Source organism: Procambarus clarkii, chromosome 38, assembly GCF_040958095.1.
Source record: "Procambarus clarkii isolate CNS0578487 chromosome 38, FALCON_Pclarkii_2.0, whole genome shotgun sequence".
Taxonomy (NCBI): Eukaryota; Metazoa; Arthropoda; class Malacostraca; order Decapoda; family Cambaridae; genus Procambarus; species Procambarus clarkii.
Genome location: NC_091187.1, coordinates 3,107,487 through 3,131,000, shown reverse-complemented (window position 1 = coordinate 3,131,000; position 23,514 = coordinate 3,107,487). Strand labels below are relative to the sequence as shown.

The 23,514-nt window shown below is 44.2% G+C and overlaps 1 protein-coding gene across 1 annotated transcript; it reads right to left on the bottom strand.

Moving 5' to 3' along the window:
• Positions 1 to 13,303: 13,303 nt before the first annotated feature.
• Positions 13,304 to 16,464, bottom strand: LOC138372207 (uncharacterized). The gene is made up of 2 exons (XM_069337522.1): positions 16,255 to 16,464; positions 13,304 to 16,155 (listed from the first exon to the last, which is right to left on the bottom strand). The coding sequence occupies exons 1-2, from the start codon at positions 16,450 to 16,452 to the stop codon at positions 15,844 to 15,846; spliced, it is 510 nt and encodes a 169-aa protein (XP_069193623.1). The 5' UTR covers positions 16,453 to 16,464; the 3' UTR covers positions 13,304 to 15,843.
• Positions 16,465 to 23,514: the final 7,050 nt, after the last annotated feature.

Sequence of the window (23,514 nt, the reverse complement as noted above, 5' to 3'; positions counted from 1 at the left end):
TTTTAGTTTAGTTTAAAGTTTTCCATCTTGAATTAATACTACTATCACCAACTATGTATTGGATAGCTCAGGCATTCAGTTAACAACTCAGTAAGTGAAAATCACTTCATGTGAGCTCATTTTTAGTTTAGGATAAGATTTTTCCATCGTGAAATACTATTATCATTAACCAGGTATTGGGTGGCTCTACCATTCAGTTTACAACTCAGTAACTGTTTACTGAACATAGATATCCCTCCATGTGACCTCATTTTTTAGTTTAAAGTTTCTCCATCGTAAAAAAATAAAATATTACTATCACCAACCATGTATTGGGTGGCTCAACCATTCAGTTTACAACTCAGTAACTGTGTACCGAACATAGATATCCCTCCATGTGACCTCATTTTTTAGTTTAAAGTTTCTCCATCGTAAATAAAAAATAGAATATTACTATCACAAACCTTGTATTGGCCGGCTCCAGCATTCAGTTTACAACTCAGTAAGTGTTTACTGAATGCAAAATCGCTACATGTGTGGTCATTTAGTTTAAAGTTTCTCAATCTTAAAATATTACTATCATCATCAACCATGCATTGGCTGACTTAGTCTTTCAGTTTACAACTCAGTGAGTGTTAACTGAACGTGGAAATTATCACATGTGTGAGCATTTAGTTTAGCTTTAAGTTTCACAATCTTAAATTAAATACTATCATCAACCCCGTATTGGCCTCTCGGGCATTCAGTTATCCACTCGGTAAGTGTTTACTGAACGTCGAAATCATTTCCTGTGTGCCCATTTTTTACTTGAACCCGTCTCCACTCCAAACCGAACCTGCGGTCCGAGTCGGGACCCTAGGTCTCATATTCATATATATATATATATTTATGTCGTACCTAGTAGCCAGAACGCACTTCTCAGTCTACTATGCAAGGCCTGATTTGCCTAATAAGCCAAGTTTTCATGATTAAATTGTTTTTCGACTACCTAACCTACCTAACCTAACCTAACCTAACGTTTTCGGCTACCTAACCTAACCTAACCTATAAAGATAGGTTAGGTAGGGTTGGTTAGGTTCGGTCATATATCTACGTTAATTTTAACTCCAATAAAGTAAAATTGACCTTATACATAATGAAATGGGTAGCTTTATCATTTCATAAGAAAAAAATTAGAGAAAATATATTAATTCAGGAAAACTTGGCTTATTAGGCAAATCGGGCCTTCATAGTAGGCAGAGAAGTGCGTTCTGGCTACTAGGTACGACATTTATATATATATATATATATATATATATATATATATATATATATATATTATTAAATATGACCGAAAAAGTAAGATTAATAATTCTAACACGAATTTTCTCAATCTTTCGTACATTATGCTTCACTGTTGGAGGTAAATCAAAAATTAATTCTCCAAAATTCATTTTTATTTCTAGTCTGATGCGACACGGGCGCGTTTCGTAAAACTTATTACATTTTCAAAGACTTTAGTTCACAAATACACAACTGAATAGAACTTACTATTCAGTTGTGTATTCGTGTATTCGTAAGTTCTATTCAGTTGTGTATTCGTGAACTAAAGTCTTTGAAAATGTAATAAGTTTTACGAAACGCGCCCGTGTCGCGTCAGACTAGAAATAAAAATGAATTTTGGAGAATTAATTTTTGATTTACCTCCAACAGTGAAGCATAATGTACGAAAGATTGAGAAAATTCGTGTTAGAATTATTAATCTTACTTTTTCGGTCATATTTAATAATATATGTCTACAGGAAAGACTGCTACCAAAATATACTAATATATATATATATCTATATATATATATATATATATATATATATATATATATATATTTATATATATATATATATATATATATATATATATATATATATATATATATATATATATATATATATATATATATATATATGTCGTACCTAGTAGCCAGAACGCACTTCTCGGCCTACTATTCAAGGCCCGATTTGCCTAATAAGCCAAGTTTTCCTGAATTAATATATTTTCTCAATTTTTTTTCTTATGAAATGATAAAGCTACCCATTTCATTATGTATGAGGTCAATTTTTTTTTATTGGAGTTAAAATTAACGTAGATATATGACCGAACCTAACCAACCCTACCTAACCTAACCTAACCTATCTTTATAGGTTAGGTTAGGTTAGGTAGCGAAAAAAGTTAGGTTAGGTTAAGTTAGGTAGGTTAGGCAGTCGAAAAACAATTAATTCATGAAAACTTGGCTTATTAAGCAAATCGGGCCTTGAATAGTAGGCTGAGAAGTGCGTTCTGGCTACTAGATACGACATATATATACATATATATATATACATATATATATATACATATATATATATATATATATATATATATATATATATATATATATATATATATGTATATATATATATATATATATATATATGTATATATATATATATATATATATATATATATATATATATATATGTATATATATATATATATATATATATATATATATATATATATATATATATATATATATATATATATATATGTCGTACCTAATAGCCAGAACGCACTTCTCAGCCTATTATTCAAGGCCCGATTTGCCTAATAAGCCAAGTTTTCATGAATTAATGTTTTTTCGTCTACCTAACCTACCTAACCTAACCTAACCTAGCTTTTTTTGGCTACCTAACCTAACCTTACCTATAAATATAGGTTAGGTTAGGTTAGGTAGGGTTGGTTAGGTTCGGTCATATATCTACGTTAATTTTAACTCCAATAAAAAAAAATTGACCTCATACATAGAGAAAAGGGTTGCTTTATCATTTCATAAGAAAAAAATTATAGTAAATATATTAATTCAGGAAAACTTGGCTTATTAGGCAAATCGGGCCTTGAATAGTAGGCTGAGAAGTGAGTTCTGGCTACTAGGTACGACATATATATATATATATATATATATATATATATATATATATATATATATATATATATATATATATATATATATATATATATATATATATATATGTCGTACCTAGTAGCCAGAACGCACTTGTCAGCCTACTATGCAGGGCCCGATTTGCCTAATAAGCCAAGTTTTCATGAAATAATTGTTTTTCGACTACCTAACCTACCTAACCTAACCTAACCTAACTTTTTCGGCTACCTAACCAAACCTAGCCTGCAAAGATAGGTTAGGTTAGGTTAGGTAGGGTTGGTTAGGTTCGGTCATATATCTACGTTAATTTTAACTCCAATAAAAAAAATTTGACCTCATACGTAATGAAATGGGTAGCTTTATCATTTCATAAGAAAAAAATTAGAAAAAATATATTAATTCAGGAAAACTTGGCTTATTAGGCAAATCGGGCCTTGCATAATAGGCCAAAAAGTGAGTTCTGACTACTAGGTACGACATATATATATATATATGTGTATATATATATATATATATATATATATATATATATATATATATATATATATATATATATATATATATATATATATATATATATATATATGTCGTACCTAGTAGCCAGAACTCACTTCTCAGCCTACTATGCGAGGCCCGATTTGCCTAATAAGCCAAGTTTTACTAAATTAATATATTTTCTCTAATTTTTTTCTTATGAAATGATAAAGCTACCCATTTCATTATGTATGAGGTCAATTTTTTTTTATTGGAGTTAAAATTAACGTAGATATATGACCGAACCTAACCAACCCTACCTAACCTAACCTAACCTATCTTTATAGGTTAGGTTAGGTTAGGTAGCCGAAAACGTTAGGTTAGGTTAGGTAGGTTAGGTTGTCGAAAAAACATTAATTCATGAAAACTAGGCTTATTAGGCAAATCGGGCCTTGCATAGTAGGCTGAGAAGTGAGTTCTGGCTACTAGGTACGACATATATATATATATATATATATATATATATATATATATATATATATATATATATATATATATATATATATATATATATATATATATATATATATATATATATACATATATATATATATATATATATATGTCGTACCTAGTAGCCAGAACGCACTTCTCAGCCTACTATTCAAGGCCCGATTTGCCTAATAAGCCAAGTTTTCATGAATTAATGTTTTTTTGTCTACCTAACCTACCTAACCTAACCTAACCTAGCTTTTTTGGGCTACCTAACCTAACCTTACCTATAAATATAGGTTAGGTTAGGTTAGGTAGGGTTGGTTAGGTTCAGTCATATATCTACGTTAATTTTAACTCCAATAAAAAAAAATTGACCTCATACATAGAGAAAAGGGTTGCTTTATCATTTCATAAGAAAAAAATTATAGTAAATATATTAATTCAGGAAAACTTGGCTTATTAGGCAAATCGGGCCCTGAATAGTAGGCTGAGAAGTGAGTTCTGGCTACTAGGTACGACATATATATATATATATATATATATATATATATATATATATATGTCGTACCTAGTAGCCAGAACTCACTTCTCAGCCTACTATGCATGGCCCGATTTGCCTAATAAGCCAAGTTTTCCTCAATTAATATATTTACTCTAAATTTTTTCTTATGAAATGATAAAGCTACCCATTTCATTATGTATGAGGTCAATTTTTTTTCATTGGAGTTAAAATTAACGTAGATATATGACCGAACCTAACCAACCCTACCTAACCTAACCTAACCTATCTCTACAGGTTAGGTTGGGTTATGTAGCCGAAAAAGTTAGGTTAGGTTAGGTTAGGTAGGTTAGGTAGTCGAAAAACAATTAATTCATAAAAACTTGGCTTATTAGGCAAATCGGGCCTTGCATAGTAGGCTGAGAAGTGAGTTCTGGCTACTAGGTACGACATATATATATATATATATATATATATATATATATATATATATATATATATATATATATATATATATATATATATATACATATATATATATATATATATATATATATATATATATATATACATATATACATATATATATATATATATATATATATATATATATATATATATACATATATATACATATATATATATATATACATATATACATATATACATATATATATATATATATATATATATATATATATATATATATATACATATATATATATATATATATATATATATATATATATATATATATATATATATATATTTATATATATATATATATATGTATATATATATATATATATATATATATATATATATATATATATATATATATTGTGACGATAATCTCCTTCAAGAGATTGAGCCTGCTCTTCCCTCCAAAAATACGTCGATACATCTATATAAAACTACTATGGAAGAAATGTCCAACAACGACAACAACACTAGCAAGGTTTGCCAGAGAGCAAAACGTATGCAGCCAGGAACACCTGCTCCAGCTCAAACCGCCAAACTACCTGTCTCATTGCCGGTTCCTCGCTGATTGGCCACCGGTCTGGCTGCAACTGCACTCCACCCACTATACTACTTGATGTCTGGGGCCGCCACGACCTCAGTCCTCAGAATATTCAGTGCTTTCATACGGTTAACACTTCTTCCTGGTAGACTAAAGCTTTGGCTTACGTGTACTAAGAGAGGTGATAGCTTAAAGCCAATATTCCTGCACCCATATTTACGTTATTTGCACTTCTTGTTATTGCTCACTTGTCTTAACGTAACTTTTCACTTTGTCATTTAAATTATTCTTATTATTTTGATTGATTGATTTTATTATACAAATTTGTATGTCCATTTTATTCATGTTTTGTTTATCTAACGTAATTAAAATTTCATTGTTAAAATTTACTTGTGTTTTGTGTGTCTTCTCCTTACCTTACCACAGACGAAGTTCCAGATTTTCTATTTTTTTTTAATTCTATGTGACGAGGCCATACCCCTAGCTTTGAACAGCCGAACACCAACGCGTTACCGTCACAATATATATATATACATATATATATATATATATATATATATATATATATATATATATATATATATATATATATATATATATATATATATATATGTCGTACCTAGTAGCCAGAACTCACTTCTCAGCCTACTATGCAAGGCCCGATTTGCCTAATAAGCCAAGTTTTCCTGAATTAATATATTTTCTCTAATTTTTTTCTTATGAAATGATAAAGCTACCCATTTCATTATGTATGAGGTAAATTTTTTTTTATTGGATTTAAAATTAATGTAGATATACGATCGAACCTAACCAACCCTACCTAACCTAACCTAACCTATCTTTATAGGTAATGTTAGGTTAGGTAGCCAAAAAAAGCTAGGTTAGATTAGGTTAGGTAGGTTAGGTAGACAAAAAAACATTAATTCATGAAAACTTGGCTTATTAGGCAAATCGGGCCTTGCATAGTAGGCTGAGAAGTGAGTTCTGGCTAATAGGTACGACATATATATATATATATGTATATATATATATATATGTATATGTATATATATATATATATATGTCGTACCTAATAGCCAGAACGCACTTCTCAGCCTACTATTCAAGGCCCGATTTGCCTAATAAGCCAAGTTTTCATGAATTAATGTTTTTTCGTCTACCTAACCTACCTAACCTAACCTAACCTAGCTTTTTTTGGCTACCTAACCTAACCTTACCTATAAATATAGGTTAGGTTAGGTTAGGTAGGGTTGGTTAGGTTCGGTCATATATCTACGTTAATTTTAACTCCAATAAAAAAAATTGACCTCATACATAGAGAAAAGGGTTGCTTTATCATTTCATAAGAAAAATATTATAGTAAATATATTAATTCAGGAAAACTTGGCTTATTAGGCAAATCGGGCCTTGAATAGTAGGCTGAGAAGTGAGTTCTGGCTACTAGGTACGACATATATATATATATATATATATATATATATATATATATATATATATATATATATATATATATATATATATATATATATATATATATATATAAACACACACACACACAGCATCAATGGAAAACACAGCCTGGCCAAATATCAATAAGTGTCTAGGGGAGTGAAATGCTAACAAAAAATATTCCAGTTTACTGGGCATTAACATAAATGAACATAACAAAAACAATACAATCTATAAACTCACACTCAATGATTGATCCAGCTTCTCAAAGCTGGGCATGATCATCAACAGGTTTCTAAACTGCATACAATCAGCACTAGCTGACGCCAGGCTCTATCGTGGCGCAGTGGGACACTAGCGCCTATTTTGCTGCTAATACCAATACAGGGTGGTGGTGGTGTCACAACCATTAACAAATGAGGTATGAGGAATCAATATCATATACAGCACAATGGCATCACTTAAGATCCTCAGGTACCCACCTCACTAAGATACATAACAGCACCTATCACCTGGTATAAAGGATGCACAATGGTAGAATTGATCCATGGTATACATTACTGCAACATGACAAATATCCTAGCAGTCAAATGACACAAATAAGGTCACAAAACCCGGACCGTAGCGGCAACACATGCGCTCGACTGAGAACTCTTGTTGGCAAAGGATTTTTCAGTAACAAAATATGCTCGTAGTTTTTATATTGCCTTTATACGATCTGTTCTTGATTATTATGCCTTGCATCTTCTTAATTTTTCTCCTAAACAATTACAAGGCCTAGATGTAGTACAGAATGATGCCATGCGCATCATCCTGGGTTGTCCTAGAACTGTCAGAATTGTTAACATGAGAAAGGAACTAAACTTCCCTTCAATTTACGAAAGAATAGTTCTACTTAATACTATGTTTTGCGCCAAAACTTTGAAAAATAATGGTCCCCCCAGCTCTATTCAAATTAAATTGAGATCCATTCTAAACAATTCTGACTGTTCCCTCAATCCGCCGCAAAAAGCTCCCTACAGTGTGTGGCTCAGTTGTTGTGCCTATAATCTTCAGAAACTGAATGTGTCTCTTAACCCTGATAAAACTATTCACAATATTCCCCCTTGGAAAGATGTGGAGGTCTCTCGACATTATACCCCCCATCAGTGTAAAACAAATGTATAACACTGACATTTTGAGATGTATAACATTAGAAGCTATTGACAGTCATCTTCAAATTCTCAAACCCACTGAATCCTATGCCTTTACTGATGGCTCTGCGCAGTTAGGCACTGGTAGAACAGGTTGTGCATGTGCAGTATATAAGGGGAATGAAATGATCATGTCTAGTACATAGAGATTGAACAACTGGGCAAGCACGACACAGACCGAGCTACTGGGCATTTATCTAGCCACTGAATACCTTAAGCTCAATGGTGGTGGAGTTATTTTCTGTGACTCTAAAAGTGCTCTGCAGTCCTTAAATAACCCATCACAATGTATGTCGGAAGTAGCTTGTAATATTAAATGAAATGTAATTTTTGCCAATGATAATAACTCTTGTATAAAATTTGTGTGGATCCCATCCCATGTTGGAGTTGGAAAACATGACTTTGTAGATCGATTGGCCAATGAGGCTTGCAGGAAAGAAAACATTGATTATGACTTTGGACTAACTAATGCAATTATTAGAAACATACAAATGAAAGAAATTAACTCAGATTTAGAAGAACTAAGAAATGCCCAGAGACCTGAAAGCTGCAGTATTAAAAGTTATGACAAGTTTTGTAATAATAGGCTATAGACACATCTGGCAGGTTAGACAGGCTGAGCCACTACCAGAATACTCAGATTGTAAATTCTGTGATAAACCTTTAATGCATTCACTAGAACACTATATTGTTGAATGCGAAACCGTAAAGGACTTCAGGCCTCCTGGCCTCTTGTACCACCAACTGTGTAACTATTTTATTGACTCATGTGTTCTGGACGACATCCTAACAATTTACCCAAAATTTGCTTGTCCATTTTAAAGAATGAAGAACAATTTTATTTATATTACTTCTAAGCTGCATCACTTATGAACCATCCCTGCTCTTGTGTGGCAGTGCACAATAGAAAGTTGTTTTCACATATCCATACATTAAAACATTGATTGTAACCATGATATATATGTGCTTCAGCCTACAGTTTAGGCCTATTGTCTTATGTATGACCCACTGTCCTGCGTGACAGTGAATACCAGCATTATCCTCACTTTAATAAGACTTTATCAAAATCCTCAGATTAGGCAAAATTGTAATTATTTTTGTCAATAAAGATGTTAATAATAATAATCGACTGAGAAAATCAAAGAGTGACCTCCCAGAGCCATGCTGGCCGGGAGCGACACTGTATCCACCTCTATGAGTCAGCTGACTCCTCTCTTTCAAATATCTCAAGCTCATATACAGACATATCTCGATCAAGAACTTCTAATTCATACATCAACAAAATAAAGACTATAATACACAACCTTACATATCAATAATTCAGTACATTAAAGATTATATCATGATATAAAAATATTTGAACAAAGAATTCATATTGGCAAGACATGGTAACACTGGCGGGAGAGGGTAGGAGGGGTTAAGGGAGGATTACAAGACATCTGTCTGCCAGCCATTATACATAAGTATACATGAATGCAGTATAAAGTATATATATATACAACATGTGTATCAAAGTCATGTTCATATGGTATACATCCCACAGTGCCAAAATCTAATTTAATGTTAGAGGACAATGTAATGAACAATAATGAAAGGGAAATTACACAGTATACATGACAGTAATACATCCGAGACCTAAATTTATACATTCTCCATCATAGTTCACATAATATTTCCTATACAGCATTATGTAGCGTTCCATAATATAAGTATATACGGATGTTTTTCAAGCTACATGACATTAGGCTACTGCTAATCACTACACTTCAAATATATATCCACAAATACATGGCAAGGACTTATGGTACAGATATATAATATACATAGATATATGGGGAATACATTGGCAATACACATTTAATACTAGTGTGTTGTCAAAAAAAAGAATAACTACATAAATTAATATTCATGACACTAGGCTAATCAGCCAAGACATCACTATACAGTTTGAGCACATCATACACCAGCTACAGTATGATCATACTGGTGTATGTGTGGTCATAACACCACCTCACACCCATATGGTAATACCACAACACACCATGGACCAGAATGGTAATATCACAACACACCATGGTCCAGTATGGTAATATCACAACACACCATGGTCCAGTATGGTAATATCACAACACACCATGGTCCAGTATGGTAGTATCACAACACACCATGGACCAGTATGGTAATATCACAACACACCATGGACCAGTATGGTAATATCACAACACACCATGGTCCAGTATGGTAATATCACAACACACCATGGTCCAGTATGGTAATATCACAACACACCATGGTCCAGTATGGTAATATCACAACACACCATGGTCCAGTATGGTAATATCACAACACACCATGGTCCAGTATGGTAATATCACAACACACCATGGTCCAGTATGGTAATATCACAACACACCATGGTCCAGTATGGTAATATCACAACACACCATGGACCAGTATGGTAATATCACAACACACCATGGACCAGTATGGTAATATCACAACACACCATGGACCAGTATGGTAATATCACAACACACCATGGACCAGTATGGTAATATCACAACACATCCGAGTGATAATGAAATAGCAGTGATAGTGAAGTGATGGTAGTATAGTAGTGGTAGTGAGGTGATGGTGATATGACAGTGATGGTGATATAGTAGTGATGGTGCGGTGGTGGTACTGTAGCAATGATAGTGATATAACAGTGAATGCAAGGAGGAAATCTATCAGTGTGAGGTGATAATGCGGTGAAAGAGAAATGATGTTGGTGTAGTAGTGATAGTGTTATGTGATAGTGAGCTGTTGGTGATATAACAGTGACAACAGCTGTCATATAGTGACACCAACAATTTGTTACTCAACATGGTCAGTATATGACCCCAAGTGCGGGCCCTGAGGTGATGGTGATAGAGGTGATAGTGAAGCTATAGTGATACAGCAATGATAGGTTACAGTACTGAGAAGATATAGCATTGATGATGATACAGCCGAGATTGTCAGGTATATGATACCAAAGTATAAATACCAAAGTGTTAAATGCCAAAGATAGTGAAGTTATGATGATATAGTGATAAAGGTATGTCCTTAAGTTACATTGGCATCAAAATACGCAGTCCATGGTGATACAGGAGTGATGGTGATGATGGTGGTACAGTGAACTAGAGTGGCAGCACAACACCCCAGTAGTGATGGTACAGTGAACTAGAGTGGCAGCACAACACCACAGTAGTGATGGTGATGGTACAGTGAACTAGAGTGGCAGCACAACACCACAGTAGTGATGGTACAGTGAACTAGAGTGGCAGTACAACACCACAGTAGTGATGGTGGTGGTACAGTGAACTAAAGTGGCAGCACAACACCACAGTAGTGATGGTACAGTGAACTAGAGTGGCAGCACAACACAGTGAACTAGAGTGGCAGCACAACACCACAGTAGTGATAATACAGTGAACTAGAGTGGCATCACAAAACCACAATAGTGATTGGTGGTGTTGGTACAGTGAACTAGAGAGGCAGCACAACACCACAGTAGTGATGGTGATGGTACAGTGAACTAGAGTGGCAGCACAACACCACAGTAGTGATGGTGATGGTACAGTGAACTAGAGAGGCAGCACAACACCTCAGTAGTGATAGTACAGTGAACTAGAGTGGCAGCACAACACCACAGTAGTGATAGTATTGGTACAGTGAACTAGAGTGGCAGCACAACACCACAGTAGTGATGGTGATGGTACAGTGAACTAGAGAGGCAGCACAACACCTCAGTAGTGATGGTACAGTGAACTAGAGTGGCAGCACAACACCACAGTAGTGATGGTGGTGGTACAGTGAACTACAGTGAATCTTTTCTACAAACAACTCTTAGCCTTTATAACACCCACTGTCCTAGGCTTACAAAACAAGTCACAAGCAAAAGGCATAACAATCCTTGGCTTACAAAGGGAATACTGAAATCCATTAACAAAAAACACGACCTTGAGAAGAAGTATAGGTTAGGAATTGTCTCCAAAGAATTCTCAAAGAATTACTCATTATTGCTATCTAAGATAATTAGACGAGCCAAAACTAAATACTACGAAGATAAATTTACTCAAATAAAGAGCAACATTAAACAAACTTGGAGCACAATTTCACAAATATTGGGATCAAAGAAATCTTTAAATAACAAACCGACTCTCCTGTCTAATAACGATGGTCAGCTTTCAGCCTCTGATTCTGCTATTGAGTTCAATAGGTTCTTCTCTTCCATTGGTTCATCCCTTGCAAATGATATTCCATCTTCCAGTACTGACATTAAGGACTATCTTACAGGTAACTATCCACAGTCTCTGTACCTAAAGCCTATTAACTCCACTGACGTCAATGAGATAATCCTTTCCCTTAAAACCAAGTCTGGTGCCCTTGAGGAGATACCAACTTTAATTTACAAAAAAGCATCCAGATCTTTAGCCCCTGCTATTGCTTTGCTCTTCAACAAGTCACTTGAACTCCAAACCTTTCCAGATATTCTAAAAAAAGCGAGAGTAACGCCTGTCCACAAATGTGGTGACCCCACAGATGTTAACAACTACAGACCTATATCAATCCTGCCTAACTTGTCAAAAAATTTTGAAAAACTTATATATAAGCAGCTTTACTCATATCTAGCCAAACTCAATATACTTAGCCCTTGCCAATATGGCTTCAGACCCAAAAAAAGCACTAACGATGCACTTATTAGTATGCTTAACTCGATTCATACAGCTCTTGATAAAAAGGAGTTCCCTGTTGGGTTATTTGTGGACCTGCGTAAAGCTTTTGATACTGTCAACCACCATAACCTTCTTCTTAAATTACATCATTATGGAGTCAGAGGACACTCCCTACAATACCTCGAGTCCTACCTTACTGACAGGGTCCAATATGTTTCTGTGAATAATACAATTTCTCCCACCCTACCCATCAACATTGGTGTTCCTCAGGGCAGCATACTTGGCCCTCTCCTCTTTCTCATCTACATTAATGACCTTCCAAATGCCTCCCAACACCTCAAACCAATTCTATTTGCTGACGACACAACCTTCATTTACTCCAGTCCTGACCCTCTTGCTCTAAATGCCACAGTAAATACTGAGCTAAATAAAGTCCATCTTTGGCTAACTGCCAACAAACTCACCCTTAACATTGACAAAACTTTCTATATTCTGTTTGGCAATAAATCCTCTAATCAAATAAATCTCAAAATAAACAATACCCAAATTTGTAACAAATTAGATGGCAAATTCCTTGGCATTCTCATTGACCACAAGCTGAATTTCCAGGGACACATTCTAAATATATCAAAAAAAGTTTCAAAAACTGTGGGCATTCTTTCTAAGATCAGATATTATGTACCACGCCCTGCCCTGGTGACTCTCTATTACTCCCTTATCTATCCTTATCTCAACTATGGTATTTCTGCTTGGGGTTCTACTACCCAAAATCACTTACGTCCTCTAATTACCCAACACAAAGCTGCTATTAGAACAATATCCAACTCTGGCCCCAGACATCACTCGGTACCCCTACTCAAATCTCTGAATATGTTAGATATTAAGTCACTGCACATTCTCTCATGTGTATTATACATATATAAAACGCTAAACTATAATGCCAATCCAGATCTTAAAAGCTTCATAGAAGGTTGTAACAGAACCCATGAGCACCACACCAGAAATAAATACAGTTTTGATATTCCTAGAGTACGTCTTAATCAAACTAGAAATGCTCTGCAAATCAAGGGGCCCAGAATGTGGAATGACCTTCCCAACCATGTTAAAGACTGTACCTCTCTCAACCAGTTTAAGATAAAAACTAAACACTACCTAATAAATTCCTTGTAATCTACCTCACTCCTCTATTGTCAACCCATGTCTGTTATTTTCTTTTTCTTTTTTTAATCAACACTGTTTGTCAACCTATTGTATTTGTGCTGCTTTTTCAGTCATGTTCCCCCTTTTTTTATCTTTATTTGTATTTGTTCTCAACACTTTTTATTCTTTATGCTCAATTAGTATTAAGTTCTAGATATTAATGTTTTTCTTGCCCGAAACGCATTGCGTAATAGTGGCTTTAGGCATTGTATGTACTAGCTCTATCTATATATCAATCCATTAATGTAACATCACTTGTATGTATATACCTTACCTGAATAAACATCTGAATCTGAATCTGAATCTGAACTAGAGTGGCAGCACAACACCACAGTAGTGATGGTGATGGTACAGTGAACTAGACTAGCAGCACAACACCTCAGTAGTGATGGTACAGTGAACTAGAGTGGCAGCACAACACCACAGTAGTGATAGTGATGGTACAGTGAACTAGAGAGGCAGCACAACACCACAGTAGTGATGGTGGTGGTACAGTGAACTGGAGTGGCAGCACAACACCACAGTAGTGATGGTACAGTGAACTAGAGTGGCAGCACAACACCACAGTAGTGATAGTGGTGGTACAGTGAACTAGAGAGGCAGCACAACACCACAGTAGTGATGGTCGTGGTACAGTGAACTAGAGTGGCAGCACAACACCACAGTAGTGATGGTGGTGGTACAGTGAACTAGAGTGGCAGCACAACACCACAGTAGTGATGGTACAGTGAACTAGAGTGGCAGCACAACACCACAGTAGTGATGGTACAGTGAACTAGAGTGGCAGCACAACACCACAGTAGTGATGGTACAGTGAACTAGAGTGGCAGCACAACACCACAGTAGTGATAGTGGTGGTACAGTGAACTAGAGTGGCAGCACAACACCACAGTAGTGATAGTGATGGTACAGTGAACTAGAGAGGCAGCACAACACCACAGTAGTGTTGGTGGTGGTACAGTGAACTGGAGTGGCAGCACAACACCACAGTAGTGATGGTACAGTGAACTAGAGTGGCAGCACAACACCACAGTAGTGATTGTGGTGGTACAGTGAACTAGAGAGGCAGCACAACACCACAGTAGTGATGGTGGTGGTACAGTGAACTAGAGTGGCAGCACAACACCACAGTAGTGATGGTCGTGGTACAGTGAACTAGAGTGGCAGCACAACACCACAGTAGTGATGGTGGTGGTACAGTGAACTAGAGTGGCAGCACAACACCACAGTAGTGATGGTACAGTGAACTAGAGTGGCAGCACAACACCACAGTAGTGATGGTACAGTGAACTAGAGTGGCAGCACAACACCACAGTAGTGATAGTGGTGGTACAGTGAACTAGAGTGGCAGCACAACACCACAGTAGTGATGGTGATGGTACAGTGAACTAGAGTGGCAGCACAACACCACAGTAGTGATGGTGGTGGTACAGTGAACTAGAGTGGCAGCACAACACCACAGTAGTGATGGTGATGGTACAGTGAACTAGAGTGGCAGCACAACACCACAGTAGTGATAGTGGTGGTACAGTGAACTAGAGTGGCAGCACAACACCACAGTAGTGATAGTGATGTTACAGTGAACTAGAGTGGCAGCACAACACCACAGTAGTGATGGTGGTGGTACAGAGAACTAGAGTGGCAGCACAACACCACAGTAGTGATGGTACAGTGAACTAGAGTGGCAGCACAACACCACAGTCCACCACAGTCACCTCCCTAATGTCACTGTGGTTGACTGCTGCCCTCACCACATCCAGGCCGCTTACCACATCACCGAAGACACGTGGCCAGTGGACACCACCCGGGCGGTCCCTGGTGGTGATGGCGAACTGGGCACTCCTGGGACCCCCAGGCCCCCACCAGGCCCACACAGCTCATGCCCGGGCTGACTCCCGGTACTGCTCCTGGAGGTCAGGCAGCAGTGAGGCTCCTCCCTCACCATCATTACTCTCGTAGTCTCCGGCCACCACATGCTCCCCCGGCTCACCCTTGTTCATCACCTCCAACAGTTTAGTGTTGCAGTAGGTGTGGCCCCGCTGGCCCGTACACAACAACACAAACTGTCTGGCCAGCGGAGAGTCAGGGGTCAGCCGGATGGTGACCTGCCCTCTTGTTGACCCCGCCCACCCGAGGTCAAGGAACGCCAGGGTGCAGGAGGGCTCCAGCATGCCCACAACCTCACTCTCCTGCAGAAAATGAAATAAATCATGCTGATAACTATATAACAAAATGTTATCATATTAGTTATCATAACTCAGTAAGACTAGTGGGTGTATTAAAGTAACCTGGAGGGTGTGGGCGTGGGCGGGCGAGGGCTGACGCAGGAGTGGGTGGAGGTACAGCTGTCCGTCTTGTAGAGTTATCCTGGCGGAGCGGCAGCCATCTTGGTCTTCCTGGACGGCCAACACCCAGCCAGCCTCCACCAGCCTCTTGACGGCCACCACCCGGCCAGCCTCCACCAGCCTCTTGACGGGCTCACTCATCCTGCGGAGGTCCTCAACCTGTGGACAGTGTCAGCCCCATTATCACCTGTGGTCAGTGTCAGCCCCATTATCACCTGTGGTCAGTGTCAGCCCCATTATCACCTGTGGACAGTGTCAGCCCATTATCACCTGTGGTCAGTGTCAGCCCCATTATCACCTGTGGTCAGTGTCAGCCCCATTATCACCTGTGGTCAGCGTCAGCCCCATTATCACCTCTGGTCAGTGTCAGCCCCATTATCACCTGTGGACAGTGTCAGCCCCATTATCACCTGTGGTCAGTGACAGCCCCATTATCACCTGTGGACAGTGTCGGCCCCATTATCACCTGTGGTCAGTGTCAGCCGCATTATTACCTGTGGACAGTGTCAGCCCCATTATCACCTGTGGTTAGTGTCAGCCCCATTATCACTTGTGGTCAGTGTCAGCCCCATTATCACCTGTGGTCAGTGTCAGCCCCATTATCACCTGTGGTCAGTGTCAGCCCCATTATCACCTGTGGTCAATGACAGCCCCATTATGCTGGACCTGTAGCTCCAGCCCCCCCCCCCTACTGGCAGGGGGTTGGTGCTGGACATGTAGCTCCAGCTCGCCCCCCCCACTCTACTGACAGGGGGTTGGTGCTGGACCTGTAGCACCAGCCCCCCCTCTACTGGCAGGGGGTTGGTGCTGGACCTGTAGCTCCAGCCCCCTCTACTGGCAGGGGGTTGTGCTGGACCTGTAGCTTCAGCCCTTTCTACTGGCAGGGGGTTGTGCTGGACCTGTAACTTTAGCCCCCCTCTACTGGCAGGGGGGTTGGTGCTGAACCTGTAGCTCCAGCCCCCTCTACTGCCAAGGGGATGGTGCTGGACCAATAGTTCCAGCCCCCTCTACTCTCAGGGATTTATGCTGGACCAGTAGCTCCAGCCCCCTCCCTACTGGCTGGGGGTTGGTGCTAGACCTGTAGCTCCAGCCCCCCTCTACTGACAGGAGGTTGATGCTGGACCTGCAGCTCCAGCCCCCTCTACTGGCAAGGGGTTGGTGTTGAATCTGTAGCGCCAGCCCCCCTCTACTGGCAGGGTGTGGGTGCTGGACCAGTAGCTCCAGCCCCCCCCCCACTACTGGCAGGGGGTTGGTGCTGGACCTGTAGCTCCAGCTCCCCCCTCTACTGGCAGAGGTTGGTGCTGGACCAATAGCTCCAGCCCGCTCTACTGTCAGGGGGTTGCCCCTCTACTTGCAGAGAGTTGGTGCTGGACTTATAGCTCCAGCCCCCCTCTACTGGCAGAGGGTTGGTGCTGGACCCGTGGCTCCAGCCTCCCTCTACTGGCAGGGGTTGGTGCTGGATCTGTAGCTCCAGCCTCCCTCTACTGGCAGGGGTTGTGTTGGATCTGTAGCTCCAGCCCTCCTCTACTGGCAGGGGGTTGGTGCTGGACCCGTGGCTCCAGCCTCCCTCTACTGGCAGGGGTTGGTGCTGGACCTGTAGCTCCAGCCTCCCTCTACAGGCAGGGGGTTGGTGTTGGATCTGTTGCTCCAACCCCCCTCTACTAGCAGGGGGTTGGTGCTGGACCTGTAGCTGCAACCACTCTCTACTGGCAGTGGGTTGGTGATGGACCAGTAGCTCCAGCCTCCCTCTACTGGCAGGGGTTGGTGCTGGACCTGTAGCGCCAACCCCTCTACTGGCAGGGGGTTGGTGCTGGACCCATAGCTCCAGCCACCCTCTACTGGCAGGGGGTTGGTGTTGGACCTGTAGCTCCAGCCCCCCTCTACTAGCAGGGGGTTGGTGCTGATTCTGTAGCTCCAGCCCCCCTCTACTGGCAGGGGGTTGGTGCTGGACTTGTAGCTCCAGCCCCCCATCTACTGGCAGGGGGTTGGTGCTGGATTTGTAGCTCCAACCCCCCCTCTACTGACAGGAGGTTGATGCTGGACCTGTAGCTCCAGCCCCCCCCCTTACTGGCAGGGGATTAGTGCTGAACCTGTAGCTCCAGACCCCCTCTACTGGCAGGGGGTTGGTGCTTGACCTGTAGCTCCAGCCCCCCCTCTACTGGCAGGAGGTTGGTGCTGGACCTGTAGCTCCAGCCTTCCTCTACTGGCAGGGGGTTGGTGCTGGACCTGTAGCTCCAGCCCCCCTCTACTGGCAGGAGGTTGGTGCTGTAGCTTTAGCTCCAGCCCTCCTCTACTGGCAGGGGGGTGGTCCTGCACCTGTAACTCAAGCACTCCTCTACTGGCAGGGGGTTGATGCTTGACCTGTAGCTCCAGCCCCCCTCTACTGGCAGGAGGTTGGTGCTGTAGCTTTAGCTCCAGCCCTCCTCTACCCTCCTCTACCCCCTCTACTGGGGGTGGTCCTGCACCTGTAACTCAAGCACTCCTCTACTGGCAGGGGGTTGGTGCTTGACCTGTAGCTCCAGCCCCATCTACTGGCAGGGGGGGGTCATGGACCTGTAGCTCCAGCCCCCCTGTACTAGCAGGGGATTGATGATGGACCTGTAGCTCCAGCCCCCCTTTACTGGCAGGGGGTTGACCCTGAATCTGTAGCTCCAGCCCCCCTCTACTGGCAGGGGGTTGGCCCTGGATCTGTAGCGCCAGCCCCCCCCCCCTCTACCGCCAGAGGGTTGATGCTGTACCTGTAGCTCCAGCCCCCTCTACTGGCAAGGGGTTGGTGCTGGACCTGTAGCTCCAGCCCCCCTCTACTGCCTGGGGAATGGTGCTGGACTTGTAGCTCCAGCCCCCTTCTACTGGCAGGGGGTTGGTGCTGGACCTGTAACTCCAGCCGCCTTCTACTGGCAGGGGGTTGGTGCTGAACCTGCAGTTCCTTCCCCCCCTCTACTGGCAGGGTTTCGGCGCTTGACCTGTAGCTCCAGCCCCCCTCTACTGGCAGGAGGTTGGTGCTGGACCTGTAGATCCAGCCCCCCTCTACTAGCAGGGGTTTGGTGCTGAACCTGTAGCTCTAGCTCCCCTCTACTGGCAGGGGGGTTGGCCCTGAATCTGTAGCTCCAGCTCCCTCTCCTGGCAGGGGATTCCTGCTGGACCTGTAGCTCCAGCCCTCCTCTCCTGGCACCGGGTTGATGCTCGACCTGTAGATCCAGCCCCCTCTACTGGCAGGGGGGTGGTCATGGACCTCCAGCCCCCCTGTACTAGCATGGGATTGATGATGGACCTGTAGCTCCAGCCCCCTCTACTGGCAGGGGGCGGTTGGTCCTGGACCTGTAGCTCCAGCCCCCTCCCCCTTTTCTGGCAGGGGGTTGGTGCTGAACCTGTAGCTCCAGCCTCCCCACTCTACTGGCAGGGGGTTGGTGCTGAACCTGTAGCTCCAACCCCCCCCCCTCTACTGGCAGGGGGTTGGTGCTGAACCTGTAGCTCCAGCCCCCCCCCCTCTACTGGAAGGGGGTTGGTGCTTAACCTGCAGCTCCAGCCTCCTCTACTGGCAGGGAGATGGTGCTGGACCTGTAGCTCCAGCCCCCCTCTACTGGCAGGGGGTTGATGCTAGACCTGTAGCTCCAGCCCCCTCTACTGGCAGGGGGTTGGTGCTAGACCTGTACCTCCAGCCCCCTCTACTGGCAGGGTCGGTCCTGGACCTGTAGCTCCGGCCCCCATCTACTGGCAGAAGGTTGGTGCTGTAGCTTTAGCTCCAGCCCTCCTCTACTGGCAGGGGGGTGGTCCTGCACCTGTAACTCAAGCACTCCTCTACTGGCAGGGGGTTGATGCTTGACCTGTAGCTCCAGCCCCCCTCTACTGGCAGGAGGTTGGTGCTGTAGCTTTAGCTCCAGCCCTCCTCTACTGGCAGGGGGGGGGGGTGGTCCTGCACCTGTAACTCAAGCACTCCTCTACTGGCAGGGGGTTGGTGCTTGACCTGTAGCTCCAGCCCCATCTACTGGCAGGGGGGGGGTCATGGACCTGTAGCTCCAGCCCCCCTGTACTAGCAGGGGATTGATGATGGACCTGTAGCTCCAGCCCCCCTTTACTGGCAGGGGGTTGACCCTGAATCTGTAGCTCCAGCCCCCCTCTACTGGCAGGGGGTTGGCCCTGGATCTGTAGCGCCAGCCCCCCCCCCTCTACCGGCAGAGGGTTGATGCTGTACCTGTAGCTCCAGCCCCCTCTACTGGCAAGGGGTTGGTGCTGGACCTGTAGCTCCAGCCCCCCTCTACTGCCAGGGGAATGGTGCTGGACTTGTAGCTCCAGCCCCCTTCTACTGGCAGGGGGTTGCTGCTGGACCTGTAACTCCAGCCGCCTTCTACTGGCAGGGGGTTGGTGCTGAACCTGCAGTTCCTTCCCCCCCTCTACTGGCAGGGTTTCGGCGCTTGACCTGTAGCTCCAGCCCCCCTCTACTGGCAGGAGGTTGGTGCTGGACCTGTAGATCCAGCCCCCCTCTACTAGCAGGGGTTTGGTGCTGAACCTGTAGCTCTAGCTCCCCTCTACTGGCAGGGGGGTTGGCCCTGAATCTGTAGCTCCAGCTCCCTCTCCTGGCAGGGGATTCCTGCTGGACCTGTAGCTCCAGCCCTCCTCTCCTGGCACCGGGTTGATGCTCGACCTGTAGATCCAGCCCCCTCTACTGGCAGGGGGGTGGTCATGGACCTCCAGCCCCCCTGTACTAGCATGGGATTGATGATGGACCTGTAGCTCCAGCCCCCTCTACTGGCAGGGGGCGGTTGGTCCTGGACCTGTAGCTCCAGCCCCCTCCCCCTTTTCTGGCAGGGGGTTGGTGCTGAACCTGTAGCTCCAGCCTCCCCACTCTACTGGCAGGGGGTTGGTGCTGAACCTGTAGCTCCAGCCCCCCCCCCTCTACTGGCAGGGGGTTGGTGCTGAACCTGTAGCTCCAGCCCCCCCCCCCCCTCTACTGGAAGGGGGTTGGTGCTTAACCTGCAGCTCCAGCCTCCTCTACTGGCAGGGAGATGGTGCTGGACCTGTAGCTCCAGCCCCCCTCTACTGGCAGGGGGTTGATGCTAGACCTGTAGCTCCAGCCCCCTCTACTGGCAGGGGGTTGGTGCTAGACCTGTACCTCCAGCCCCCTCTACTGGCAGGGTCGGTCCTGGACCTGTAGCTCCGGCCCCCATCTACTGGCAGAAGGTTGGTGCTGGACCTGTAGCTCCAGCCCCCTCTCTACTGGCAGGGGGTTGGTGCTGGACCTGTAGCTCCAGCCTCCCCCCTCTACTGGCAGGGGGTTGGTGCTGGACCTGTAGCTCCAGCCCCGCCCCCTCTACTGGCAGGGGGTTGGTGCTGAACCTGTAGCTCCAGCCTCCCCCCCTCTACTGGCAGGGGGTTGGTGCTGAACCTGTAGCTCCAGGCCCCCTCTACTGGCAGGGGATTGGTGCTGGACCTGTAGCTCCAGCCCCCTCTACTGGCAGGGGGCGGTTGGTCCTGGACCTGTAGCTCCAGCCCCCCTCTACTGGCAGGAGGTTGGTGCTGGACCTGTAGATCTAGCCCTCTTCTACTGGCAGGGGGTTGGTGCTGGACCTGTAGCTCCAGCCCCTCTCTACTCGCAGGAGGTTGGTGCTGTAGCTTTAGCTCCAGCCCTCCTCTACTGGCAGGGGGGGAGGGTGGTTCTGCACCTGTAGCTCAAGCACTCCTCTACTGGCAGGGGGTTGGCCCTGGATCTGTAGCTCCAGCCCCCTCTAGTGGCAGGGGGTTGTTGCTGAACCTATAGCTCAAGCCCCTTCTCTACTGGCAGGGGGTTGGTGCTTGACCTGTAGCTCCAGCCCCATCTACTGGCAGGGGGGGGGGTGGTCATGGACCTGAAGCTTCAGCCCCCTGTACTAGCAGGGGATTCATGATGGACCTGTAGCTCCAGCCCCCCCCCCCTCTTCTGGCAGGGGGTTGGTGCTGAACCTGCAGTTCCTTCCCACTCTACTGGCAGGGAGTTGGTGCTGGACCTGAAGCTCCACCCCCCTCTACTGGCAGGGGGTTAGTGCTGGACCTGTAGCTCCAGCCCCCCTCTACTGGCAGGGGGTTGGTCCTGGACCTGTAGCTCCGGCCCCCATCTACTGGGAGAAGGTTGGTGCGGGACCTGTAGCTCCAGCCCCTTCTCTACTGGCAGGGGGTTGGTCCTGGACCTGTAGCTCCAGCCACCCTCTCCTGGCAGAGGGTTGATGCTGGACCTGTAGCTCTGGCCCCCTGTACTAGCAGGGGATTGATGATGGACCTGTAGCTTCAGCCCTTTCTACTGGCATGGGGTTGGTCCTGGACCTGTAGCTCCAGCCCCCCCTCTACTTTCAGTGGGTTGGTGCTGGACCTGTAGCTCCAGCCTCCCCCCTCTACTGGCAGGGGGTTGGTGCTGAACCTGTAGCTCCAGCCTCCCCCCTCTACTGGCAGGGGGTTAGTGCTGAACCTGTAGCTCCAGGCCCCCTCTACTGGCAGGGGATTGGTGCTGGACCTGTAGCACCAGCCCCCCTCTACTGGCAGGGGATTGGTGCTGGACCTGTAGCTCCAGCCCCCCTCTACTGGCTGGGGATTGGCGCTTGACCTGTGAATCCAGCCCCCCTCTACTGGCAGGAGGTTGGTGCTGGACCTGTAGATCTAGCTCCCCTCTACTGGCAGGGGGTTGGCTCTGAATCTGTAGCTCCAGCCCCCTCTCCTGGCAGGGGATTCCTGCTGGACCTGTAGCTCTAGTCCCCCTCACCTCTAATGGCAGGGGGTTGAAGCTGGACCTGTAGCTCCAGCCCTCCTCTCCTGGCACCGGGTTGATGCTCGACCTGTAGATCCAGCCCCCTCTACTGGCAGGGGGTTGGTCCTGGACCTGTAGCTCCAGCCCCCCTCTCCGTGCAGAGGGTTGATGCTGGACCTGTAGCTCTGGCCCCCCTGTACTAGCAGGGGATTGATGATGGACCTGCAGCTTCAGCCCCTTCTACTGGCATGGGGTTGGTCCTGGACCTGTAGCTCCAGTCCCCCTCTACTGGCAGGGGGTTGGTGCTAGACCTGTAGCTCGAGCCCCCCTCTACTGGCAGGGGGTTGGTGCTGGACCTGTAGCTCCAGCCCCCCTCTACAGGCAGGAAGTTGGTGCTGGACCTGTAGCTCCAGCCCCCCTCTACTGGCAGGAGGTTGGTGCTGTAGCTTAAGCTCCAGCCCTCCTCTACTGGCAGGGGGGGGGGTGGTCCT

Excerpts from the sequence above, each read along its gene's own strand:
- LOC138372207 (XM_069337522.1), bottom strand. The coding sequence starts at position 16,452 with ATGAGTGAGCCCGTCAAGAGGCTGGTGGAGGCTGGCCGGGTGGTGGCC. Across the intron at positions 16,156-16,254 it reads CCCACGCCCACACCCTCCAG|GAGAGTGAGGTTGTGGGCAT; the intron begins GTTACTTTAATA and ends CATTTTCTGCAG.